Here is a 21938-nt window from a genome sequence, read left to right as displayed (position 1 = left end):
GCATTTGTGAATAATTGTCAGGATGCATGAATGTCAAGGGAGGAGGTTAATTGTAAGATAGGCCAAACCTACCTCCACCTGCTTCCCATGTAATCTTCCATTTCACTTCCATCACCTCCCTTTTCTTTGCTTGTGCCCTCTGGAATACAAGATCAGTTTGCAACAAACTGGCCTCCATTCACAATCTCTTCATCTCCAACTCCTTTGGCTTTGTCCATGGCTTTGAAACATGGCTTTCCCCCACATCACCACCTCTCCAGCTGCGCTTTCTTGTTCATCCATTTTTTTCCTTTCTCTTCTTTCCGTTCTTGGTTGTTCTTCCCAATGCTCAGTCCTTAGTCCCCTTCTCGTCCCCCAGATTGTGCTTTATTTTGTTCCACCTCCAGTACCAGCTATTCAGTGATGATACATCTCCACCCCTGACCTCTCACCTTCTGTCCTCTCCTGTATTTCTCTGTCGATCATCTCCTCTTGGATGTCATAATGATGTATCTTATTATACAGAGTTGTTAGCAGCTTCAGGGCATTAAAAAATTGTGCTGTGTTGCCGAGTACACTTAAGTTACGCCTCTGTTTATATCTGTGTCAAAATCTATATAGGTTTTTTAATGTTGGATTATTTAATTGGCACATTGATACATTGGACTGCAGCTCAGAAAATGTTGCGTATTGCATAGGAGACCATATTACAGCTTGGTTTACTGTGTTTCTGAGATGCCTCTATCCTCTTCCGTTTTCTCCCCATTGGTAGAAGTGGAAGAACCAAAAAGTGAGGGTAATGAACTACATATTGTATGAAAATATTATTACTTTTATCCCCAGGTTAGAACCAAGAAGTGGTAATATATTCTCTTATAGAATAGGAAGGTTATGTACCATCATTTTAAGAACGAGTAACTTCTACTTTTTGTATCTTCCATTTGTATTGAATTCCTCTGTGCATGTGTTTTCCCTTCATCTGCACACTCATTGAGCTGCCTTCTTGCCTTACCCTTTCTCTGTCTTTTCTCTTTGATCCTTTCCTGTCCTGTCCCTTTCTAACACACCGTTCAGCTAAGCCTGGCAAACTGCTGCCTTTGATTTCATTCAGTCAGGAAAAAAACTGTGGAACTCACATACCAATAATGACAGAGTTGGGTAAGAAGAAGTATCTCTTCTTTCTTTACCTTCTTGTCACTGTGGATATTACAAAGCTGCTCCACTGAGAGGCGCAACCAGTGAACACAATTAATTGAACTTTACTCTCTGAGTCATGTGCTGGATGGGGTTTGCCCCTCTGATGCTTCCTCTTTAATAAGGTATTCTAGAGGCTAACATCATCTGAACTCCCCTATTTCATGTATGGTCAGCTGTAATGGTGGTCTGTCTTTCATGATTTTTTTTTATTTTTATTTGATAAATTCTTTATTTCAAAAATATATTTTCAAAACAAGGAATCAGTACACAAATCAAATATAGGCAATAATGTAAAGACAAGAAAAAATATCATATCACTTAGTGAACGTAATGGACTAAGAGAGCAGAAAAACTACTGTCAAAAGCACAATGACAAAGGAATAGTTGAACATAAATTAAAGGGAAAGAGGGTGATAAAGACAAGAATAGGGTTTTCCATATGTCAGGGGTTCATAAGTGCTGGCATGCCTCAGAACAGTCCAAGAAGAAAATTATTTAAGTTGGAATTAGTAAAAATGTTTACAATAATAACATCATAACTATCCAAATCAATAACTATCATGATTAATCAATTAGGGTCTATGGGTACCAAGGCCTTATAGGAAAAGGTTACCTGAATTCCAACCATCTGAACCATATAGACACCTACTGGGGGTGCGTAGCTTCTCAGGTGTAGAAGAATAGTTATCGTCCATAGCCATGTAAAAGTCCATACACTTGCACCAGTACTTGTCTTTCATGATTTTAAAAAGTAACTTTACCTTTATTAACATTTGATTATATAGCGCCATTGAACTCCGTAATGCTTTACAGTTTGCAACAAACACAGACACAGAATACATTATGTTAAAGTGACTATGCCCACCCAGATAAATTTGATTTTGTTTTTCAAAAGCACCAAAGTTTGTATGCAGTCTGTTTTGTGGCACATACAGTTCTCACTGCAGGGACTAGTTAGCAAATAATATTTGAGGGATATTCCTTGAAAACACTTGTTTTTGGGGGATATCCGCAAATATTAAGGTTCCCCTGAATGAACTATGTAGGGATTGCAGCAAATATTGGAAATATCTGCTGCAGTCCCTCCATTTCTGACAGCAGCTGAAGCCCCATGCTTTCAGCTCCAGAATGAAAAGCATTACAGTTTGGCTCCAATAGGTAACGCCATCTCCAGATGCTGTTATCCTATAGTAGTCTATAGGCTACATTTCTCAAAACTTACTGTGAGAGGGTTCTTCCAGAAGCCTCCCCGGCAATGGACACGTATGTGCAGTAGTGCACAGAAGTTCACAGTAGTTCTGATAGTTGAATGAAGAGACATCTGAGGCCTCACGTCACTCAGAACAAATCCCCGGGATGGGCTTCTTTCAGATGACTTGATACATCCGGCCGAAACTTTATTTTTTGCCGCACATGCTCCACAATATTTGTATGAACTCAAGTGAAGCAGACTGGCTTTTAAGATATTAGAGGTAAAATTTATCAAAGGCTCTATCAGCCAGGCCATGTTTCCATGTGGGACTCCACACATAACCTGCTGCTCTCCATCTAATCTTTAATAGTTATTCATGGGCTTTACCACAAGTGGTCCTGTGTTCTTCATCAATTTGTACCCATACCCATCTAACACAGCTGCCATGTGAGTAAATTCACGGGTGCGAGAGTGACTTTTGTTTGGGGAGTTCATTTGATGGAATCTAAAATTAGGAGACCTTTCCCAGAAAAAAAAATACATTGTCATCTGATGTTGATCTGGTTGCACACCTGATCTGCATATATACTATTGTATATATTGTTTTGTGCTTTTAATTGTTTTTCTTTCTCGTCCAGTGCTTTGGGTGCTTTTCTTTTGGCTGTGGGAGAGAAACCACGTCTCAGCATTACTATTCAGTGCTTTGGTTCTGGCTGCTTTAGTTACATACTTTGTGTGTGTGGCTCTAGTTTTTAAGTGGGACTGGTTTGCATCTTCTGTAATGATTTTCTGTTCATGGCTCTCACGCCAACATCAGTGTGGCTTTGATCACGATAACCTCTGATATAGAATCTTTTCTTATAACCGAGCTGATAGTTAGTTGCCCCCAGCTCCTGTTTGTCAGTATGACTGGCTGTTCAGACAAGAGAGACATGACTCAAAAGGCAAAAAACCCTTGACTCCACATGCCTTGCAGACTTTTCCTAGTGTTTGTTTCTCATTTCTTACTTCTCTGGAGTGATCAAGCTCTTGGGTTATTGAAGAGCAGATAGTCTGCTTTTCTTGAGGGCAGTGGGAGGTTCAAAGTCATGTGTAATGGAAAGAAACATAGAAATACAAAAAAGCCAATGCAGGATAAATCCACTATGTACACCTACTTGGCCCATTTTCCTACAGGTCTGCAAAGCTTTGCTACCCATTTGATTCATGGCAGTTTGCATACTTACAATACCCTTGAGTTTGATTCAAGCATTCTTGGCATAAATAGTGTATTTGATTTGCTTTAAGTTGCGTACAGCAGCCTATGGGTGTGAGTTGTCTGGGACATTACTGACCTGTACACACTGTACACTGGTGATTTGATAATCTTCAGAAACACTTTGGAGGAAGTATGTATGTACAGTGTGTATATATATATATATATATATATACATATACTGTGTGTGTATATATATATATATATATAATAAGATAGAGAATGTGCAAGCGCCACAAATGTTATAAATACCCCCAACTAAAAACACTCCCAACGATTTTGGGCGTCTGCCGTCCCTTAAGTATGCAGTAGTGGTAAATTACTGTAGTAATGGTTTATCAGCAATTGGTATAAGGGTTCTGGCGACCACCGGTGTGTTAAAAATATATGTATCAGTCCATGTATATAATAAAATAAGAAATACAAATTTATTTGGTACAGATAAAATACAAATAGAATGACAGTAAAAAATGTCTAATACTTAAAAAAAAAATTTTTTAAAAATAGGAAGAGGGGATGGATTGTGTTATAAAAAACACATAGACAAGGTTCTAAAACCAGAAATTACATACATAAATAAATAAATAAAAATGTTCAATAACTAGAATGAATAAAGGAGAGTCTTAACTTTTAGGTAGAGGGTCACAGAGGGAGAGCCCAACGCGTTTCGTCCTGATGACTTCTTCAAGGGGTACTGGTGTGCTGGGATAGGGTCTCTATAAATACCCTCTACAATCAGTCAGTAATTGCTGATGTCACTTCCTGTTTCAGGACAGGTCAGTTGTTTGTATTTAAATCCTTTGCTAAGAATACATGGATGAATATGCATTACTCTATGGGGGACCATTCATATCTAGTAATATGCTAAGATTCCTAAAACGATGAGAATAAGGTGTTAAAAAATGTATAATCAAACCGGAGTGAGGCACTTCCGCCACACTTCCGGTATCGGAAATGTCTATGTTGCGCATGTGCAGGTTACGTTTGTCCTTCTATTGCCGGAGTGCGGCCTTTCCGCCCCACTTCCGGTATTGTGCTCGTCTGGGATGCGCACGCGTCGTGTAAGACCTTCTTCTCCTGCTGCGTCCTCGTCCTTATCCCGGAACCGGAAGTCCGCTTGCGTCAGGTGTCTGTTACATTGTTGACCAGGAAATCCTCCCGTGAGCCGCATATTGGCACGCACTCGATGTCATTTATACCGGAAGCGGACGTGCAGTGTATAGATGGCTTCTAATCATGAATTAAACTGGATTAGAAGCCATCTATACACTGCACGTCCTGACACCTGACGCAAGCGGACTTCCGGTTCCGGGATAAGGACGAGGACGCAGCAGGAGAAGAAGGTCTTACACGACGCGTGCGCATCCCAGACGAGCACGAAACCGGAAGTGGGGCGGAAAGGCCGCACTCCGGCAATAGAAGGACAAACGTAACCTGCACATGCGCAACATAGACATTTCCGATACCGGAAGTGTGGCGGAAGTGCCGCACTCCGGTTTGATTATACATTCTTTAACACCTTATTCTCATCGTTTTAGGAATCTTAGCATATTACTAGATATGAATGGTCCCCCATAGAGTAATGCATATTCATCCATGTATTCTTAGCAAAGGATTTAAATACAAACAACTGACCTGTCCTGAAACAGGAAGTGACATCAGCAATTACTGACTGATTGTAGAGGGTATATATAGAGACCCTATCCCAGCACACCAGTACCCCTTGAAGAAGTCATCAGGACGAAACGCGTTGGGCTCTCCCTCTGTGACCCTCTACCTAAAAGTTAAGACTCTCCTTTATTCATTCTAGTTATTAAACATTTTTTTTTATTTATTTATGTATGTAATTTCTGGTTTTAGAACCTTGTCTATGTGTTTTTTATAACACAATCCATCCCCTCTTCCTATTTAAAAAAAAAAAATTTTTTAAGTACAGTATTAGACATTTTTTACTGTCATTCTATTTGTATTTTATCTGTACCAAATAAATTTGTATATCTTATTTTATTATATACATTGACTGATACATATATTTTTAACACACCGGTGGTCGCCAGAACCCTTATACCAATTGCTCATATATATATATATATATATATATTTTGGAAGTGAAGAAAAGGGCGCCTACTAGTGTCTAATAAGATTATATAAAATATAGAGTATAGAGCTGGTGTGATTGAGAACAGAACGCTACTTATCTGGTATACACAGACTTTTGCTTCAGTCATAGGACCAGTATAGGTACATGAAAAAAGAAGAACAAAATAACATAGCGCGTACTGTTTTTACGCAATTTTCAATCTACAAATCAAATGAACCAATTATGTGTCTAAAAAACTTTCTGGGTAAAGGCAAATCCCACAATTTAAAATCCACAGCCATGATGAAGTCTAATTAAGGACGAAACGCGTTGGGACTGATGCACCTGAACTTCCCTTATGGGCAGATAAGCTGTTTTAATATTTATTTTTTGTACGTTTGAATTTTTACTATTTATCTTGGATGTCTATGGAAAATCTGATTTATCCCATTCCTGATATGGACAGATAAGCTTGTCATTCATTTTATCTTGTACGCTCGCATTACTTCTACCGTTTATGTTTTATGTGTTTTATTAAATATTGTGAAAAACTTTAAAAAAAATCCCTGGCTGTGGATTTTAAATTGTGGGATTTGCCTTTACCCAGAAAGTTTTTTAGACACATAATTGGTTCATTTGATTTGTAGATTGAAAATTGCGTAAAAACAGTACGCGCTATGTTATTTTGTTCTTCTTTTTTCATGTACCTATACTGGTCCTATGACTGAAGCAAAAGTCTGTGTATACCAGATAAGTAGCGTTCTGTTCTCAATCACACCAGCTCTATACTCTATATTTTATATAATCTTATTAGACACTAGTAGGCGCCCTTTTCTTCACTTCCAAAATATCTCTTTTTATGTGTTTTCCAAGCACATATTTATTGCTTAAGGTTGCAGCCACTCTCATTCTAGAGGAAGTGTCACATATCGTATACACTCGATTTTGTATTTATTACTGGTAGTGCACTGTGACATCTGAGCGCCCCCGTGTCTATTTGTTCGGATATATATATATTTATATATATATATATATATATATATATATATATATATATATATATAGTTATAGCTATAAAGTTTGTACAGAACTAATGCAACCTCTAGTAGAACCAGTAATATGACCACAGCGTTTAGGTCTATGCTGACTACAGTTGTTGTTTAAGGTAAAATGAGTGAGCTGTGTTTTCTTTGTGCCATTCATTTATGATCGCCTCACTACAATAAGATTGAGTATGTACATTCATCATTAGACATGTGAGTTGTAGGTAATCTCGCATGTGAGTTCTTAAGTGGAGCACATTATGGGTAAGTAGCAGTACTGAACGTTGTTTTTTTTATGCAGCTGATAACTTCATTGTTTGTGGCTTACAGTGAACGATTCGAATGTTCAGTTCCTGGACCAGGACGATGATGATGACCCAGACACTGAGCTTTACTTGACCCAGCCATTTGCCTGTGGCACTGCCTTTGCCGTAAGCGTGCTGGACTCGCTCATGAGTGCGGTAAGTGAGGTTATTAAATGTAACCGCTACAGCACCTGTTGACTACCTTTACTTCAGTCTTCCACCAGTAGAGTCAATAAGGAGGTTTGAAAAGCACATCCCCTTGAATCCCTGAAATAACTTACAGTAGAAGAGTTAAGTAAGCAAATACGTTTATGTATGATACACCGGGACCTGTTCAATGATTTAGCCTTTCCCTGTGCTGTAAATCATCTGGCAATGTGCAGTGGTGACACCTGGAGCATGTAGATACATGTTGAGTATCCCATATCCAAATATTCCGAAATACGGAATATTCCGAAATACGGACTTTTTTGAGTGAGACTGAGATAGTGAAATCTTTGTTTTTTGTTGGCTCAATGTACACACACTTTGTTTAATACACAAAGTTATAAAAAATATTGGCTAAAATTACCTTCAGGCTGTGTGTATATGGTGTATATGAAACATAAATGCATTCTGTGCTTAGATTTAGGTCCCAATCACCATGATATCTCATTATAGTATGCAATTATTCCAAAATACGGAAAAATCCCATATCCAAAATACCTCTGGTCCCAAGCATTTTGGATAAGGGATACTCAACCTGTAATACCATAAGTGTAACTGGGAAGTTTGGGTATGGGTTTGGCACGGATTGTCACCAAACAAATCTGTGCTTTGGAACACAGTTCTTCTCCAATAAAGTTTATTAAGTAAAGATGCAAACCATGTGCATACAATGTAATAATATTAATGCAGTGGGAGTTGGCTTCATAAATTTAGTTCAGTAGTCCTGCATCATTTATTCCTATTATGCTATAATGAATATGATTGACTTTCTAACACTACTTTAGATTCTAGCCTGTCCATTCTACAGAAGGTAGAAACTCCCTTTGGTTCATGCAGATTACTTATTTTATGATACAGGTTGAGTATCCCATATCCAAATATTCCGAAATACGGAATATTCCGAAATACGGACTTTTTTGAGTGAGAGTGAGATAGTGAAACCTTTGTTTTCTGATGGCTCAATGTACATAAATTTTGTTTAATACACAAAGTTAATAAAAATATTGTATTAAATGACCTTCAGGCTGTGTGTATAAGGTGTATATGAAACATAAATGAATTGTGTGACTGTACACACACTTTGTTTAATGCACAAAGTTATAAAAAATATTACCTAAAATTGGCTAAAATGACCTTCAGGCTGTGTGTATAAGGTGTATATGTAACATAAATGCATTCTGTGCTTAGACTTAGGTCCCATCACCTTGATATCTCATTATGGTATGCAATTATTCCAAAATACGGAAAAATCCCATATCCAAAATACCTCTGGTCCCAAGCATTTTGGATAAGGGATACTCAACCTGTATATTCAGGCATGTTATCCCAAAATATAGTAATTATACAAGCTAGCAAATAGCAGTAATGACTTTATATGGTTTTGGTCTATAGCTATTATGAAGGTCTATTTTATGTCATTTAATGTTTCATTACAAATAAATACTGTTGTGGATTGAGGATTTGATTCTTCAATACACCAAGATGTGGTACAATGATCATTTAAAGCAAGGTACATGAGTGACTAAAGACTGGCAAGATCTCTTTGTGTTTTACCCATGCAATAGTATTAAAATATATAGGGGAAAATGTAGCTTCTAGCTGGCATTTATCAATTACATTCTATAAAATTATCTGTAGAAGTGAATTGATCAGTAACTTCTCCACTTGCCAAGTGGTTTGATACAATTCCCCCATTCATGTAGCTAATAAAAAGCACCTGATCATGAGACACACGTAATACAACAGTGACTGCCAAGTTATTATTGTTTAGCAGAAAATCGTTGTGTAGCCAAAGAACGACAGTGATCACAGTTCAAATTACACCCCCCCCCATCATTTTTATGCCACAAGTATGATTGCTGGGACAAAACAATAGATTCTGTATCTCCAGGGCCGGATTAAAGGCCACATGGGCCTGGGGCTGAAAATATTCAAGGGCCTATTGTGAGAATCGGGGAGGTGTGACAAGTGCTGTGTGGGTGTGGTCAGAGGCAAATGGGCATGAATACCCCCTACAATATCAGCCCCAATGTCTCCCTACTTCTGTAAGAATATAAAAATTGCATCATTTTTTAGAGAAATAAAAATATAATGTAAATAGTTTTTCTTTATGGCCAACTATGTGGCCAGCTGATGGCTGGTCATCATCATATTGCCATGATGATGGGCCTATTTTTATGTGGAGAGCTGGAGCTCCATCCGCCCCATTGTTAATCTGGCCCTGTGTAGCTCTATAAATTGCATTAGAAAGGGTGAAACATTAGCTAACAGATAGAAATTGACAGAACCGTAGACCTGCGTAATGATGGCACTGCAATGGTGGAAATAGCCTTACCAGATGTGTATTATTTTCAAAAAATGTATTCAGTGATTTCTGGTTTGTTTAAAATATAAAATTATTACGTTCTTGTCCCCAACTAAAAACATGTGGTGTTTTTGTATGGGAGTTGTTTCTGCTATGTTTATGCTTAGGATCTATTCATATTCTCTGTTGGGGCGGGATGTACTAAAGGAAAAATGCAGTAAAACCCCCGAAAACGTGGGTTTCACCGCATTTTCAAATGTACTAAGACCCTACCGCCGGTATTTCGCCGTCCAGGGTATCGCCATCTCTGGATGGCGATACCCTCTAGAAGCCTATGGGCTTCTTATCGCCGACCGCCACAACCCGCCGCAGATGCCGACCCTCCTCCCCCCCCCGGCATACCTTCCTCCAGGCAGCCCTGGTACCGGAAGGTAATCTCCTCCTCCCCCTAGCAACGCCGCCGGAGGTCCTTCCGGCTGCAGGGGGGAGGAGGAGGCGCCGGGGGCAGCCTGCTGCTACTTCCCGGCGTGGGAGAAGTGTGCAGACCCCTGGGAGGTGACGGAGACACCCCGCAGACCACCTCACAGGTATCGCAGGGGGCCTCCATCACCGCATTGGGATATTATATAATGTAACCTAATACCATAGAAGTAAGATGGTCTACATTCACCAAATTATCATTCTCCTCCTCCTGGGATTCTATAACAAACAAGCCCCAATCCGTAAATTCTAAAATATCTTGGAGTCTAGTCATGGCTCCCTGTGGCCATATTGTAACAATTTTACTCTCAGGTTTAAAACGTCGGACTAGGGGTCTATATATTGGCACCAAATACAAGGAGATATGATCCGAGTTACCAATATTAGCATGCCTACAGCATGAATAAGCCTCCTTGATGTTACAATAGACATGATCTAATAAATTTTCCCCTCTAGTAGGAGTTTTTACATACTGGTAATATTTAGGGAGGATAGTCTTCAATCTGGCCTGATTAAAGTCCCCTGCCACTAAAAATACACCATCTACATATTTAGATTCTAATTTAGTTATGGCAGTATACAAACATCCCAGAGCGGATACCACATGAGCATCTGGGGGAATATAGACAGCAACCACAATTACTACTGAGAATTCTCTTGGCAGATAAAAAGGACGACATTTAACAATAGCATATTCTATGTTAGCTGAACAAAAGGTATCAATAAGAAATGCGTCGGAACACCAACTATCGTTCACGTACACACAAACAACCCCCCCCCCCTATGGATTTACCAGAATCCAGGGTCCTATCTGATCTAAATAATGTTCTGTCCGCAAGCTGTACAGCAGTGTCCAACATAAAATCATTCAGCCAAGTCTCTGTAAATATCATAAGAGAACAAGAATTAATAAAAAACTGACTGGCCATTATCGCCCGAATCTCGTCTAACTTGTTAGGGAGAGACCTCACGTTTGCAAGGAAAACACTAGGGAGAGCAGGTCTGTAGGGGCATAGGAGCAGTCTCAGTCTAATGCCAGCTCTTTTCCCCCGCTTCTGCTTCCTCTCCCTACGAGGTCTACGCTTCCATATAGACCTAATGACACTAATTGGCCTCCAAAATCTACAGCCTTGATGTACCCGCTCATCATCCCCTGTGTCCCCTTCAGGCATGGTCCTTCTCCAGATATTCGCCCTCTTTGATCGGCCCATACCTCCACTAGGTGCAGAAGAATCAGCAGCTTGAGTCCATTTGCCAGACCACAAGCTGCAATCACCCCCGTCAGCCCCGGCGTCAGCAGTAGGTCTCCGTTCGGCTGGCGCTCGCACACCACCGTGATGCTGGCCCTGGGCCCCCCCCGCCAGCTCCAGCAGCAGCATCGGACCTCAGATCACGTGGTGGTCGCACAGAAACACCCACTTCCTGTCAATCACTCTGCGGCCAGCAGTGCGACTGAAAAGCGTTGCTAGAGCTTGTGTAAAACTGCATCTGCTTTTGTGAAAGTACGACGCGCGTGCGTAGTGCACCGCATGCGCAGATTTGCCCTTTTTCTTTGCCTGATCGCTGCGCTGCGAACGAAAGCAGCTACCGATCAACTCGGAATGAGGGCCAGTATACTTTTGTGCCCTTATAGTAGACGACAACTTGTCCAGTTTTCACTGAGCAGATGACACAATTCTATTGAAGTAGTCATCATCATGACACAACATGAATATTTACACACTGCCATTGTGGCTTCGGCTGTGCAGTCACTCTAGACAGTAATTTGTAAGCTTTCTACTGTATATACCCTGGAGAGTTTTCTTAGTTTTAAGAGACCTGCCTGCCTACCATTTAGCTGAATGTTTAATTGATACATGTTGCTGACAGAACAGATGCAGGAGAAATCAGCAGCCCCAAGACCTGAGTCCAGGGGGGGATAATCAGCTGTGACATTTACAACACAAAAGCAAGGCTCCCAGACCAGTGTGTGTCATGTCTGAAAAAGCATCCAGGCTCTCGCAACATATACATGTCTTATTGCTTTTATTAACTGTTGCATTAGAACAGCTGCTTACATTTTCAACACTATTTCCCTCAGGTTTGAGCTATATAAACTTAAATACAACACACACACTTATATTTCACCATACACTGAAATGCTCAAAACAACTTATTTGTATCAGTTATTTGTGACACAAATCGCAGTAGGCAGCATATTTGTTTTGAATAAAAAAATCTACAGTTATACAGCAGTCATTGTAAACTCAAATGGCCATCCATAGTAAGCAGGTAAACCTGAATGCACTACAAAGCTGCATAATCCAACAGGATCCTTTTACCTCTTGATATTTTTAACTAGCATTTGCCCGCAGCTTCACTCGTGTGTATATCTGTTATTGATCAGTGGAACTAATTTTACAAAGACAGTAGTAGCATGTATTGTGATGTATATTTTATACTAGCTGTTCTACCCGTTCTTCGCACGGGAGTTCTGATTTTCACGGTTGTAAACATAAATGAGTGTTAAAAATTGGGTAAATGTAGAGATATGTAAATTTGAGACATGTTAATGCAAGTAAATTAGTCCATGGTTCTTGGCGTTACCTGAGAAGCACCGTAGCAGATACGGTAAAAAGTAACAGGACCATTATTGTATTTTTTTAAATTTTACACACTGGATATGCAATCCAAATTTTGGTCCAACTGGCCGTTATAGTTGATTATTATTATTATCTTTTATTATATGGCGCCACAAGGGATCCGCAGCACCCACTACACAGTACATAATCAAATGAGCAAACATGAAAATAGCACTTACAGCTCAAGACAATATAGGACAGGTATAGAAACCCGGGGTTAGGTACCATCAAAGGGAGTATGGAGTATAAGATAGTGTAAATAAAAAAAGGAAAGGCACATGAGGAAAGAAGGCCCTGCTCTTGTGAGCTTACAATCTAAAAGGTGAAGGGCTGACAGACCGGGGTGATACAAAAGGGGAAGACAGTGAGCATAAGGGGTAATTCAGACTGGATCGCGGCAGGGATACCAATCAGCATCTCAATGGCTGTGATCGCTTCTGCCTGATTGACAGGCAGAGGCGGACGCGGGGCGGGAGGGGGTGTGCCAACAGCTTTAGAACATCGTTGGTGGGCGTGGTCCGGACAACGGAGGCATGTCCTGACTGTTGGGGGGGGGGCGGGCAGCGGCGGCTGCGTGACATCACGCAGCCGATGTGACCCCGAACGCGGTGGGTAGCTCCCTGCCAGAGCTCAGGAGCTGCGCAGGTAGGGAGCTACTCGCCACGTTGCTTTTGTACCTGTGTGGGGAAGCAAGGCCTGACATGCGGGGCGGACTAGTCCTGTGCTGGGTGTCCCCCCGCATGTCAGAGTAAATGATCGTAGATGTGCTATATTTAGCACATCTACAATCAACTCTGAATTATCACCATAAACAAGAGGGTTAGGAGGAGAGTTGGCTGGGTGTTGAGAGCCCGTTTGAAGTTTTGTAGAGAGGTGAAGAGTCAAGTGGGGAGAGGTAGAGAATTCCAGAGAAAGGGAACAGCACATGCAAAATCTTGTAGGTAGTAGTGGGAGGAAGTAAGCAGTTGACAGGAGAGACGGCGTGCATTAGCAGAGCAAAGAGGATGGGCAAAATGGGAACAGACAGAAGAAGAGAGCAAGTGGAGAAGGCGGGAGGGAACAGGGCAAGTTGGGAGGTGGAGGGGTTGAGGACCATGACTTCTTCTCCAGATACTGTACAGGGAAGAAAGATGTCAGAGTTGGTATGATGGAAAGAGGGGGGAGGGGTTGCTCAGGTTCTGGTGGAATGTTATGTCCTGACGAATGGAGTCAATTTTAGATGTGAAGTAGGTGGCAAAGTCAAGAGCAGAGATTGAAGAGGGGAGTTGAGGCGGTGGTGGACAGAAGAGCGAATTGACAGTGGCAAAGAGGCACCAGGGGTTTGAGGATTGGGAGGAGATGAGGTTTTGAAGTATGATTGTTTATAGAGGAAAAGGGCAGCAAAGTAGGATGAGAGCATAAATTTGTAGTGGAGGAAGTCGACCTTAGAGCGTGATTTCCTCCACTGTCGCTTAGCGGTAAGTGAGCATTTTTGCAGATAACTGGTGCATTTGGTGTGCCAGGGTTGAGGTGTCGATCTGCGAGAGTGAATAGTGGTCGGTGGGGCGACAGAGTCAAGAGCAGAGATAAGGGGTGCATTGTATAGGGAAGTAGCTTGTTCAGGGCAGGAGAGAGACAGAGAATGGGAGAGAGGAGTGAGTTAAACAGGGAGGATATGCAACGCAAGCCACGCATTGGTAATGATGTCATTATGTCAACCCCCTACTCATCCTATTAGTGGAGGTTTATTAAAATTGTAATTACGTAATTTTCCTATTTCCCACCTGAAGAATACCTGTGTTAAATTTTAGCTTCCTAACATATCGGGAAGTAAGAGAATTAGTGATGAGTTAGTCAGTCAGTCAGTCAGTCAGTCAGTCAGTCAGTGCTTTCGCATTTAAATATATAGATAGTAGACACTGACCACAAAATATCTTTGTAAACAATATTTGCAGTTTTTTCTTCAGGGACTAGTACAAAAAGATGCTTGGGGCTAGTAACTTATGAGCAAGCCACGTAAAGCTGCCCATGGAAGAAGCAGCTGGTCCTGAGATCTATGCCTGCAGCCCTAAGCGTTTGTCCGTGCAACAGTAGACCGCTAAGCAATAATCCACAGTTTTCTGTTTTTTTTTCAATGTAAACCACAAAATTCAATTCAAAGGGCAATTAGTCTCAGTCTAGTTTAAGTTCACATTAGTCAAACAAATATTATCTTGTAGATCCCAAATCCATTGCTACTTAACCTACAGTAACCCTGATAGGTTGCATGTAACATAACCAGCTACTCTATGATATGTAGTATTTGTCTTGGTGCGCCATTTACTGGATTGACATGTATACTGCAACTTCTTGAGTCAAGATAAGGTGCCTTGGATATTCCTGTGAAATAGATCTTGAGATAGATATATATATATATATATATATATATATGTATTTATGCATACATACAGTATATAACTGTGTGCATTTGGGGTGTCATTTTGGACTTGAGGAGCCTGTGCAAATAAACAACAACAAATGTTTTGTCTGTATAGTTCACACAGTCCCTGGAAGTATTTTTGTCCCACATTATATTTAAATACATATAGTCATATTTGGCTTGAGAAGCCTGCATGTACCGAGTGTTAGTCGTCTGTTTTTTCCTTTATTGCTCCTCTCCCTGATGCCACATTGAGATCATACATACATTAGTTTCTTTCTAGGTGACTAAACTATACAATAGTGAAAATGCGATCCAAATTCATCCAGTAGTTTTTGCGTGATGCTGGAATGAACATACAGACAAACAATAATTCCGCTGAAAAAAAAAATTGTCTCCATACTGTACTTCATAAACAGTCCCAAAGAGTACATTTCTTAAAAAAAACATTCTATGTAGACACAACCATTACAACTGTATTATAAATATACATAATTTGGTTTGTAAATTGCTTCACAGTTCTAGTGTATGGAAATTCACCCACTTATTATCAACCAAGTGACACAGGGAAATCTGTCAGGTGAGCCAAACCTGAGAGAGAGAGTAGCTACTGGTTTCCTGAAACACTGAGCACTGGAGTTTTGCTTAATAATAAATGCGTGACTGACTGACTTGTGTTGTAGCTCTGAAAGCATCCGCTATCTGTCTCTATAGGAGATAATTTATTAGCCGTGTGGCACATCGCCCTACTCCCACATATTACACTTTTGAGAATCTATTAAATTTAAAATTCCCCCTCACAAATGACCACACTTATGGACTACCCTCTCTACCTAGTCTACCACAGAGATGTACAGTATGTAACAGCAAATAGGAGAAAGCTATTTTTTAAATAATTAAGACAGGCAGTGTAATTGGCTGAGATTCCATATATCGGATGCTAGGTTTCAAACCACAAGGAGCCACTCACGCATTATATGAATTTTGTTACCACATCAACCCCTTTGGGAATTAGAATTCAGACAGAATTTTGAAGCTGATCAATAAGCAACTATCACTGAGACTTTAACCAAAGCATCTTCATGTACAGTACTTCTGCCTGCCCCAGTACAGTGGTTACCATTGAAAGGTAGATAGAATACAGGATACTCTGTCCATCATCTAATCTGGAATCATTGGGTTCTATGTGGCACTTTCTATGTATATAGTAGAGCCTTCTGACCTGATTCAGCACTATAAATTCTAAAATATATACCCGGCATCCATTTATAATTCAGAGCTGTCCTGGTGTACCCAATTATTATGATAATAATTTTATTTATATAGCACTCTTTCTCCCATGGGACTCAAGGTGATTTACAGGCATAAAAAAACATAGCACATGACACAAAGGATTTAGAAAATCGAATAAAAACGCAAAACAATTAAAAGAGGTAAAACCTAGAGAGCAGCCATAATGCAGGCTTGGAGCAGTCATTTTGGATAATAAATTCCACATGTCAACTATTTCACCCATGAAAGGTTCCAGGTGAGGCAGCTGTTTGGGCGCACTATGTAGGATTACCCTGGGTGGGATAGGTTACGACGAGATGAAATAAAATAAAATGATGGAACATGAATACAGCAGACTATTCTTTTCATTTTATACAATTTTATTATTTACGTCACTGCCATAAATCTGTGATGGAGGTCAGCCGAAAAGATGGCCACTGCGCGGAAGGCCCTTGATGTATAGACCTGCAAACAAAGGAAACAACAATATTGATGGTTGGCTGTAACTGTACCTGAAATAATATTATTTATTTGCTTCATTTTTCAGACATACTTCAATGATAACATTTTAACCCTGATCAGAACGCTGGTGACAGGAGGTGCAACGCCGGAGTTAGAGTCCCTTATAGCAGAAGAGAATGCATTACGTGGAGGGTACAGCACCCCACAAACGTTAGCCAACAGGGATCGTTGCAGAGTAGCCCAGCTGGCTCTGTATGATGGCCCATTTGCTGACCTTGGGGTAAGGAAAATTCTAAAAAGACATTCACTGTGTATGCAGCACATTTCCTCCGTGCATTGTTTGCCAAAAGAATGTGTTCAAAATTAGGTCTTCTGTTTGTAGCTGTAGCATGCATAAAGTATGTGTTCAAATACGTAAACAATTTTAACACAAAATTCACCCCCTAAGTAGAGCATACTGTATCTGCTTAATACATCACCATCTGGGTGCTGATACACACAGGCAGTATGTTGCAATGGACAGCATGGCTTGGATAGATCAAATGCAGAATTATAAATGTAGCCAGTTATAGAACATTTATGTACTTACAGCTATTACATGGATTACAGTATGTTTAGGACACTTCGAAGGCTGTCTCACTATTGGCCCGCTCACAAAAGGTGAACCATTGGGAACTAAATACACAAAATTTTCTGCCGAAAATATACTAAGATATAAAATCGATACAAAAGATCAGTTTTAATGTATTATAGATGTTATTTGTGTGATACAGATGTGTCTTCGTACATCTTTGCTGCAGTCACGTCAAACATGCCCTCTTGGCATGCCAGGTTGCGTGAGAATCTTGTAGCGTTGGGCGTCATTTCCTCATGCTTCCTAGTCACATTGTGTTGCGAATAAGACACAATGCCCGACTTTAGCAGAGTTGCACGGGACCTGGTGGCTCCCTCACCCCAAGCTTCTCGCATTGCATGGTGTATTAAGGCTGGATGTATGAGGACAAATCTCTAGGTTTAATGTTCAGAAAATAGATATGCGTTTCAGAATTAGGACCAAAGACCTATTAATTATGCAGCTTTTAAGATGAATTCCTCTCATAAAAAAAACTAATTTTATTATATAGTACGGTAAATCACTGTATTTTGTTAACTAACCTTAAAAACAAATGTATTTATGAATGTCACCTAAAGGAGCCTTCACCACCACCACCATTTCAGAGAGCAGCACTAACCTTCTCGGCTGATTCTCTGCAATATCCATCTTTATATTTCACAGAGTGGATTTTAGCATAAAGGAATGTACGGAACAGGCAGCAAATTGGTTACAGTCATCCAATTCAGGAGTACTTTTTGTCTGATCTGTTCAGTATCTCAATTTTTGGACAATAGCCCCTATTCGCATAATGTTGGTCAAGCTTTTACAGTAAATTTGCAGTTAGGATATTCTTTTACAAGTAATGGCTGTGAGTAGTCAGTGTTTATGTTATTATATTTAGAATCTTACCTTCTGAATCAAGTATATGGGCGGGTCCAGTTTTACTATTTTACATTTGCAAGAAAACTTTTCTAGCTCTACTGATGCTTAGTAGGGCTGTAACTAGGGTTGTACAAGTGGTTGCCATCATGCAGGGCCATTGGGCCGGCACTGTCGCTGCCCCATGACCACTGCATCTGGCACTATCACCCAGAGTGTCCTTTGGATGTTTCGGGCAGGCACCCTGCAGTCTGTACAGCTAACTAGAGCATTCCAAAGGATGCTTCAGGCAATGCTGTACTTCCTGGTGCTAGTGCCTCGCCCCCTTGATGCAGCATCATGGGCACTGATGCTTAGGTTCTTACAGAATCAATCCTGTGCAAGTAACTTTGAAACTTTTTGAGTTATTCCGAATGAAAGCACATGGCCTTTAATTTTACTGTGTGCAAATGAAAGTGCGTTCAGGTACTAGTCAACCCAGTCCAGGCACCTTTCTGTACAAACAACTGGGGCAATCATAGAGCCTTAGAATATGAGCTATATTTGTCACAATCATCCGGAATTTACTTAAAGTAGTTCATTCTCCTTCAGACATCTGTACGAAGCCCCCGAATACTTAATCCATGAATATACTCATGACCAGTGATGGAATATATGGATACAATAGTCTGGATTAAGAGTGTGAACCATGCTGAGCAGCTAACAGTCAGAAGCAGTAGGTTACAAGCACCTAACTGATCAGTAGCCATTGTCTAAACATTATTTCAGTGATGGCACCTGAGAAAAGAACACACCTCCCTCTCTAAACTAAGCCTAACAACCTAATGTGATATATCATGGATCCAGGCCAGAAATTACAGCTGCAAGGTTGGAGCTTGAGGGTGCAGTATGGGACATACAATTACAGAACCACTTACCTGGTGTGATCTTTTGACAGAACTGCTGTTTTTCCCCCACTATTTTATTTACAATCCACCACTGGGTGCATAGCGAGCAAGGTGGGTCCTGGGGGGGGGGGCCCACACACCGCATAGCCTGCACCCATAAAATTATACTTACTTCTACAGAAAATGTCCGCCATAACTGAAAAGAGTTGCGCAGATGATGCCGAAAGCTACAGTTGGCTCATCATGATTGGATCAGGGTGGACAATCCTAATGGATTCACAGTGACTACATTCAGGTTTTCTTTTAACCATTTGTATTATGTTGCAAACAAACCACCTTCCAAGACTGAAACATCACCAGTTACCTCTCCTATTGGACAGTCTTCTCTATTTAAACCTACTTAAAAAGGCCATGTCCATGTGCCAGGGTGGCATGATCCCTAATCCAGGAGTGGTTGTTATGATTGTCAAATCACCAGGAGAAACTTTTACAATTGTCTGCTGACAGCACCAGTTTTCTGCCCCACGGTGAATGGTCTTGATTGATGTACTTACAATTGAATTATTTATTAGCCACATCTCAAGCTACTTTCAGTTACCTTCAATGTTCATCCAGCCGGTCAGGGAACAGTTTTCTTCACAAGTCCTGTACCTCCTTCCCTAGTCAATTAAGCAATTAAAGTACGTACACAAATTCTGGCCATATGATCCATTGATAAGCTTCAAACATCCTGAATATATACAATATTGTTCTGTTAAATTGATCACACAACGTATTCCCTTGAGGGTGGTTTGAGGTAGTCCAGGACTGTTATGCCCATGTTCCTTATTAGTCATGCTTGGAAGCTGCTGTGTGATTGTATTGGCAGCAGATTATACTGTCTGTTACTGAATGTGTCAGACTACTGTAAACTCGGTGAAGTGGTCTGTCATCACCAAAGTGTACTGACATCTACTGACTGTTCTGTTCACTACAGTCTATGTAAACACCTGCTGCTCCAAGGACTTAAGGCCCGTACACACTGGTCGATATATCGGCCGTTCTATTGAAAGGCCGATATATCGCGGGACCGTCGGCCAGTGTGTACGGCTGATACGTCTGTGAACTCCGTCGTTCACAGACATATCGCGTCGGCCGCGCAGCACAGCCGACGGCCAATATATCTACTGATATATTGGCGCGTCGCTGTATGTGTACGGGCCGGTCGGCCGACCGCCCGTACACATGCTGCGGCGGCCGGCGGTGATTGACAGCTGAACTGGGCGGCGTGTGTACACGCCCGCCCAGTTCATGACGTCAGTCCCCGACGGATCGGGCAGTGTGTATGCTCAACACACTGCCCGATCCGTCAATAGATAAATCTGCAAATCAATTGATCTGCAGATATATCTATTAGTGTGTACCCACCTTTAGAGTGCAGTGAAGAAATTGATACATTTCCCATTGCTAATAGTTTCCATGGTATCGTCAAGGCCAGAGTAGACATCGAGATTTCATGGCAGACCTTGGAATATTATTCTCATTCTCTTTGATTTCTTGTAATCCAAGCATTAAGAGCAGTCTTCGAAATCAGATTTATTTGGGTTTTATTGTTTATAAGTCACAAATGTGCTACTTGTACAAGGGAATCTAAAACAAGCTTCCCAACTACACCCTCCAGGAACACAATTTGCCTTATCATGTGGCATTCCTGTTCCATCAGCACTCCACTCTGACATAAAGGAAAAATGGCCATTCCCACACTGACCAGACACCAGGGCCGCCTCCAGGCCTACTAGCACCCTGAGTGAGAAAATGTAAAAGCGCCCCCCCCCCCTAACCCCTATGCGCGCGCTCCAGGAAAGTGGGCATGGCCTCCTGGAAAGGTGGGCGTGGCCTCGTAACTTCATATTATCAGACTATAAATAAATATATTTTCACACCCCCTCTACACATACAATTAGCAGCCTTACACATAACAGCCACAGTAGTGTTCCTTACACAAAATGTCTCCAGTATAGTGTCAGATACACATAATGTGCAGTGCCAGGTAGACATGATATGCCCCCCAGCAGTGCCAGTTACATGACATGCCCCGCAGCTGTGCCAGCTACACACAATATGCCCGCCAGCAGTGCCAGCTACACCTGATAGTGTTCACTTTTTAGGGCAGGGTGCTTATCACAGGGAGGGCACATTTTTAAGTTAGGAGGGCAAAATTATGTACATACTGTAATGCTTGGTGCTCACCTACCTACATGCGAAAGCGTGGACAGTGCGCGGCGAAGGCGCGCTGCAAAAATGTAGGGGCGTTGCTTCGTGGGGAAGGTGCGTGGCCACATAATAGTGGCAATTCGCATTACACCACTCAGTAGTGAAGCTAATACACTTTGCGCCAGGCAGAGCACTGAGACACATTGCGGCAGGCAGAGCACTGAGACACATTGCGCCACAGTGCACCAGGCAGAGCACTGAGACACATTGCGTCAGGCAGAGCAATGAGACACATTGCGCCAGGTAGAGCACTGAGACACATTTCCTAGCCACAGACGCCTAGCGGGAACACTACATGATATGCCCCCCAGCCGTGCCAGCTACACGTGACATGCCCCCCCAGCAGTACCAGCAACACGTGACATGCCCCCAGCAGTGCCAGCAACACTGACATGCCCCCCAGCAGTGCCAGCAACACATGACATGCCCCCCAACAATGCCAGATACATAAATTGCCACACAGTTCCAGATATGTCCACACAGTTCCAGATACATAAATGCCCCTACAATGCCAGATAAATAAATGCC

At 41.3% G+C, this 21938-nt stretch overlaps 1 protein-coding gene across 14 annotated transcripts in view; it reads left to right on the top strand.

Moving 5' to 3' along the window:
- Positions 1 to 21938, top strand: part of KCNMA1 (potassium calcium-activated channel subfamily M alpha 1) — a 1046495-nt gene that overhangs the window by 998622 nt on the left and 25935 nt on the right. For all 14 annotated transcript variants that reach the window (XM_063958697.1, XM_063958688.1, XM_063958687.1 and 11 more), the window contains 2 exons: positions 7077 to 7207; positions 16882 to 17076. In XM_063958697.1, the coding sequence (XP_063814767.1) occupies positions 7077 to 7207; positions 16882 to 17076 (326 nt within the window). The remainder of the gene's footprint in view (positions 1 to 7076; positions 7208 to 16881; positions 17077 to 21938) is intronic.

This window comes from Pseudophryne corroboree, chromosome 3 (assembly GCF_028390025.1).
Source record: "Pseudophryne corroboree isolate aPseCor3 chromosome 3, aPseCor3.hap2, whole genome shotgun sequence".
NCBI classification, from domain to species: domain Eukaryota; kingdom Metazoa; phylum Chordata; class Amphibia; order Anura; family Myobatrachidae; genus Pseudophryne; species Pseudophryne corroboree.
Note: the sequence above shows the minus strand (reverse complement) of the source record. Positions and strands in the feature narration are given on the sequence as shown.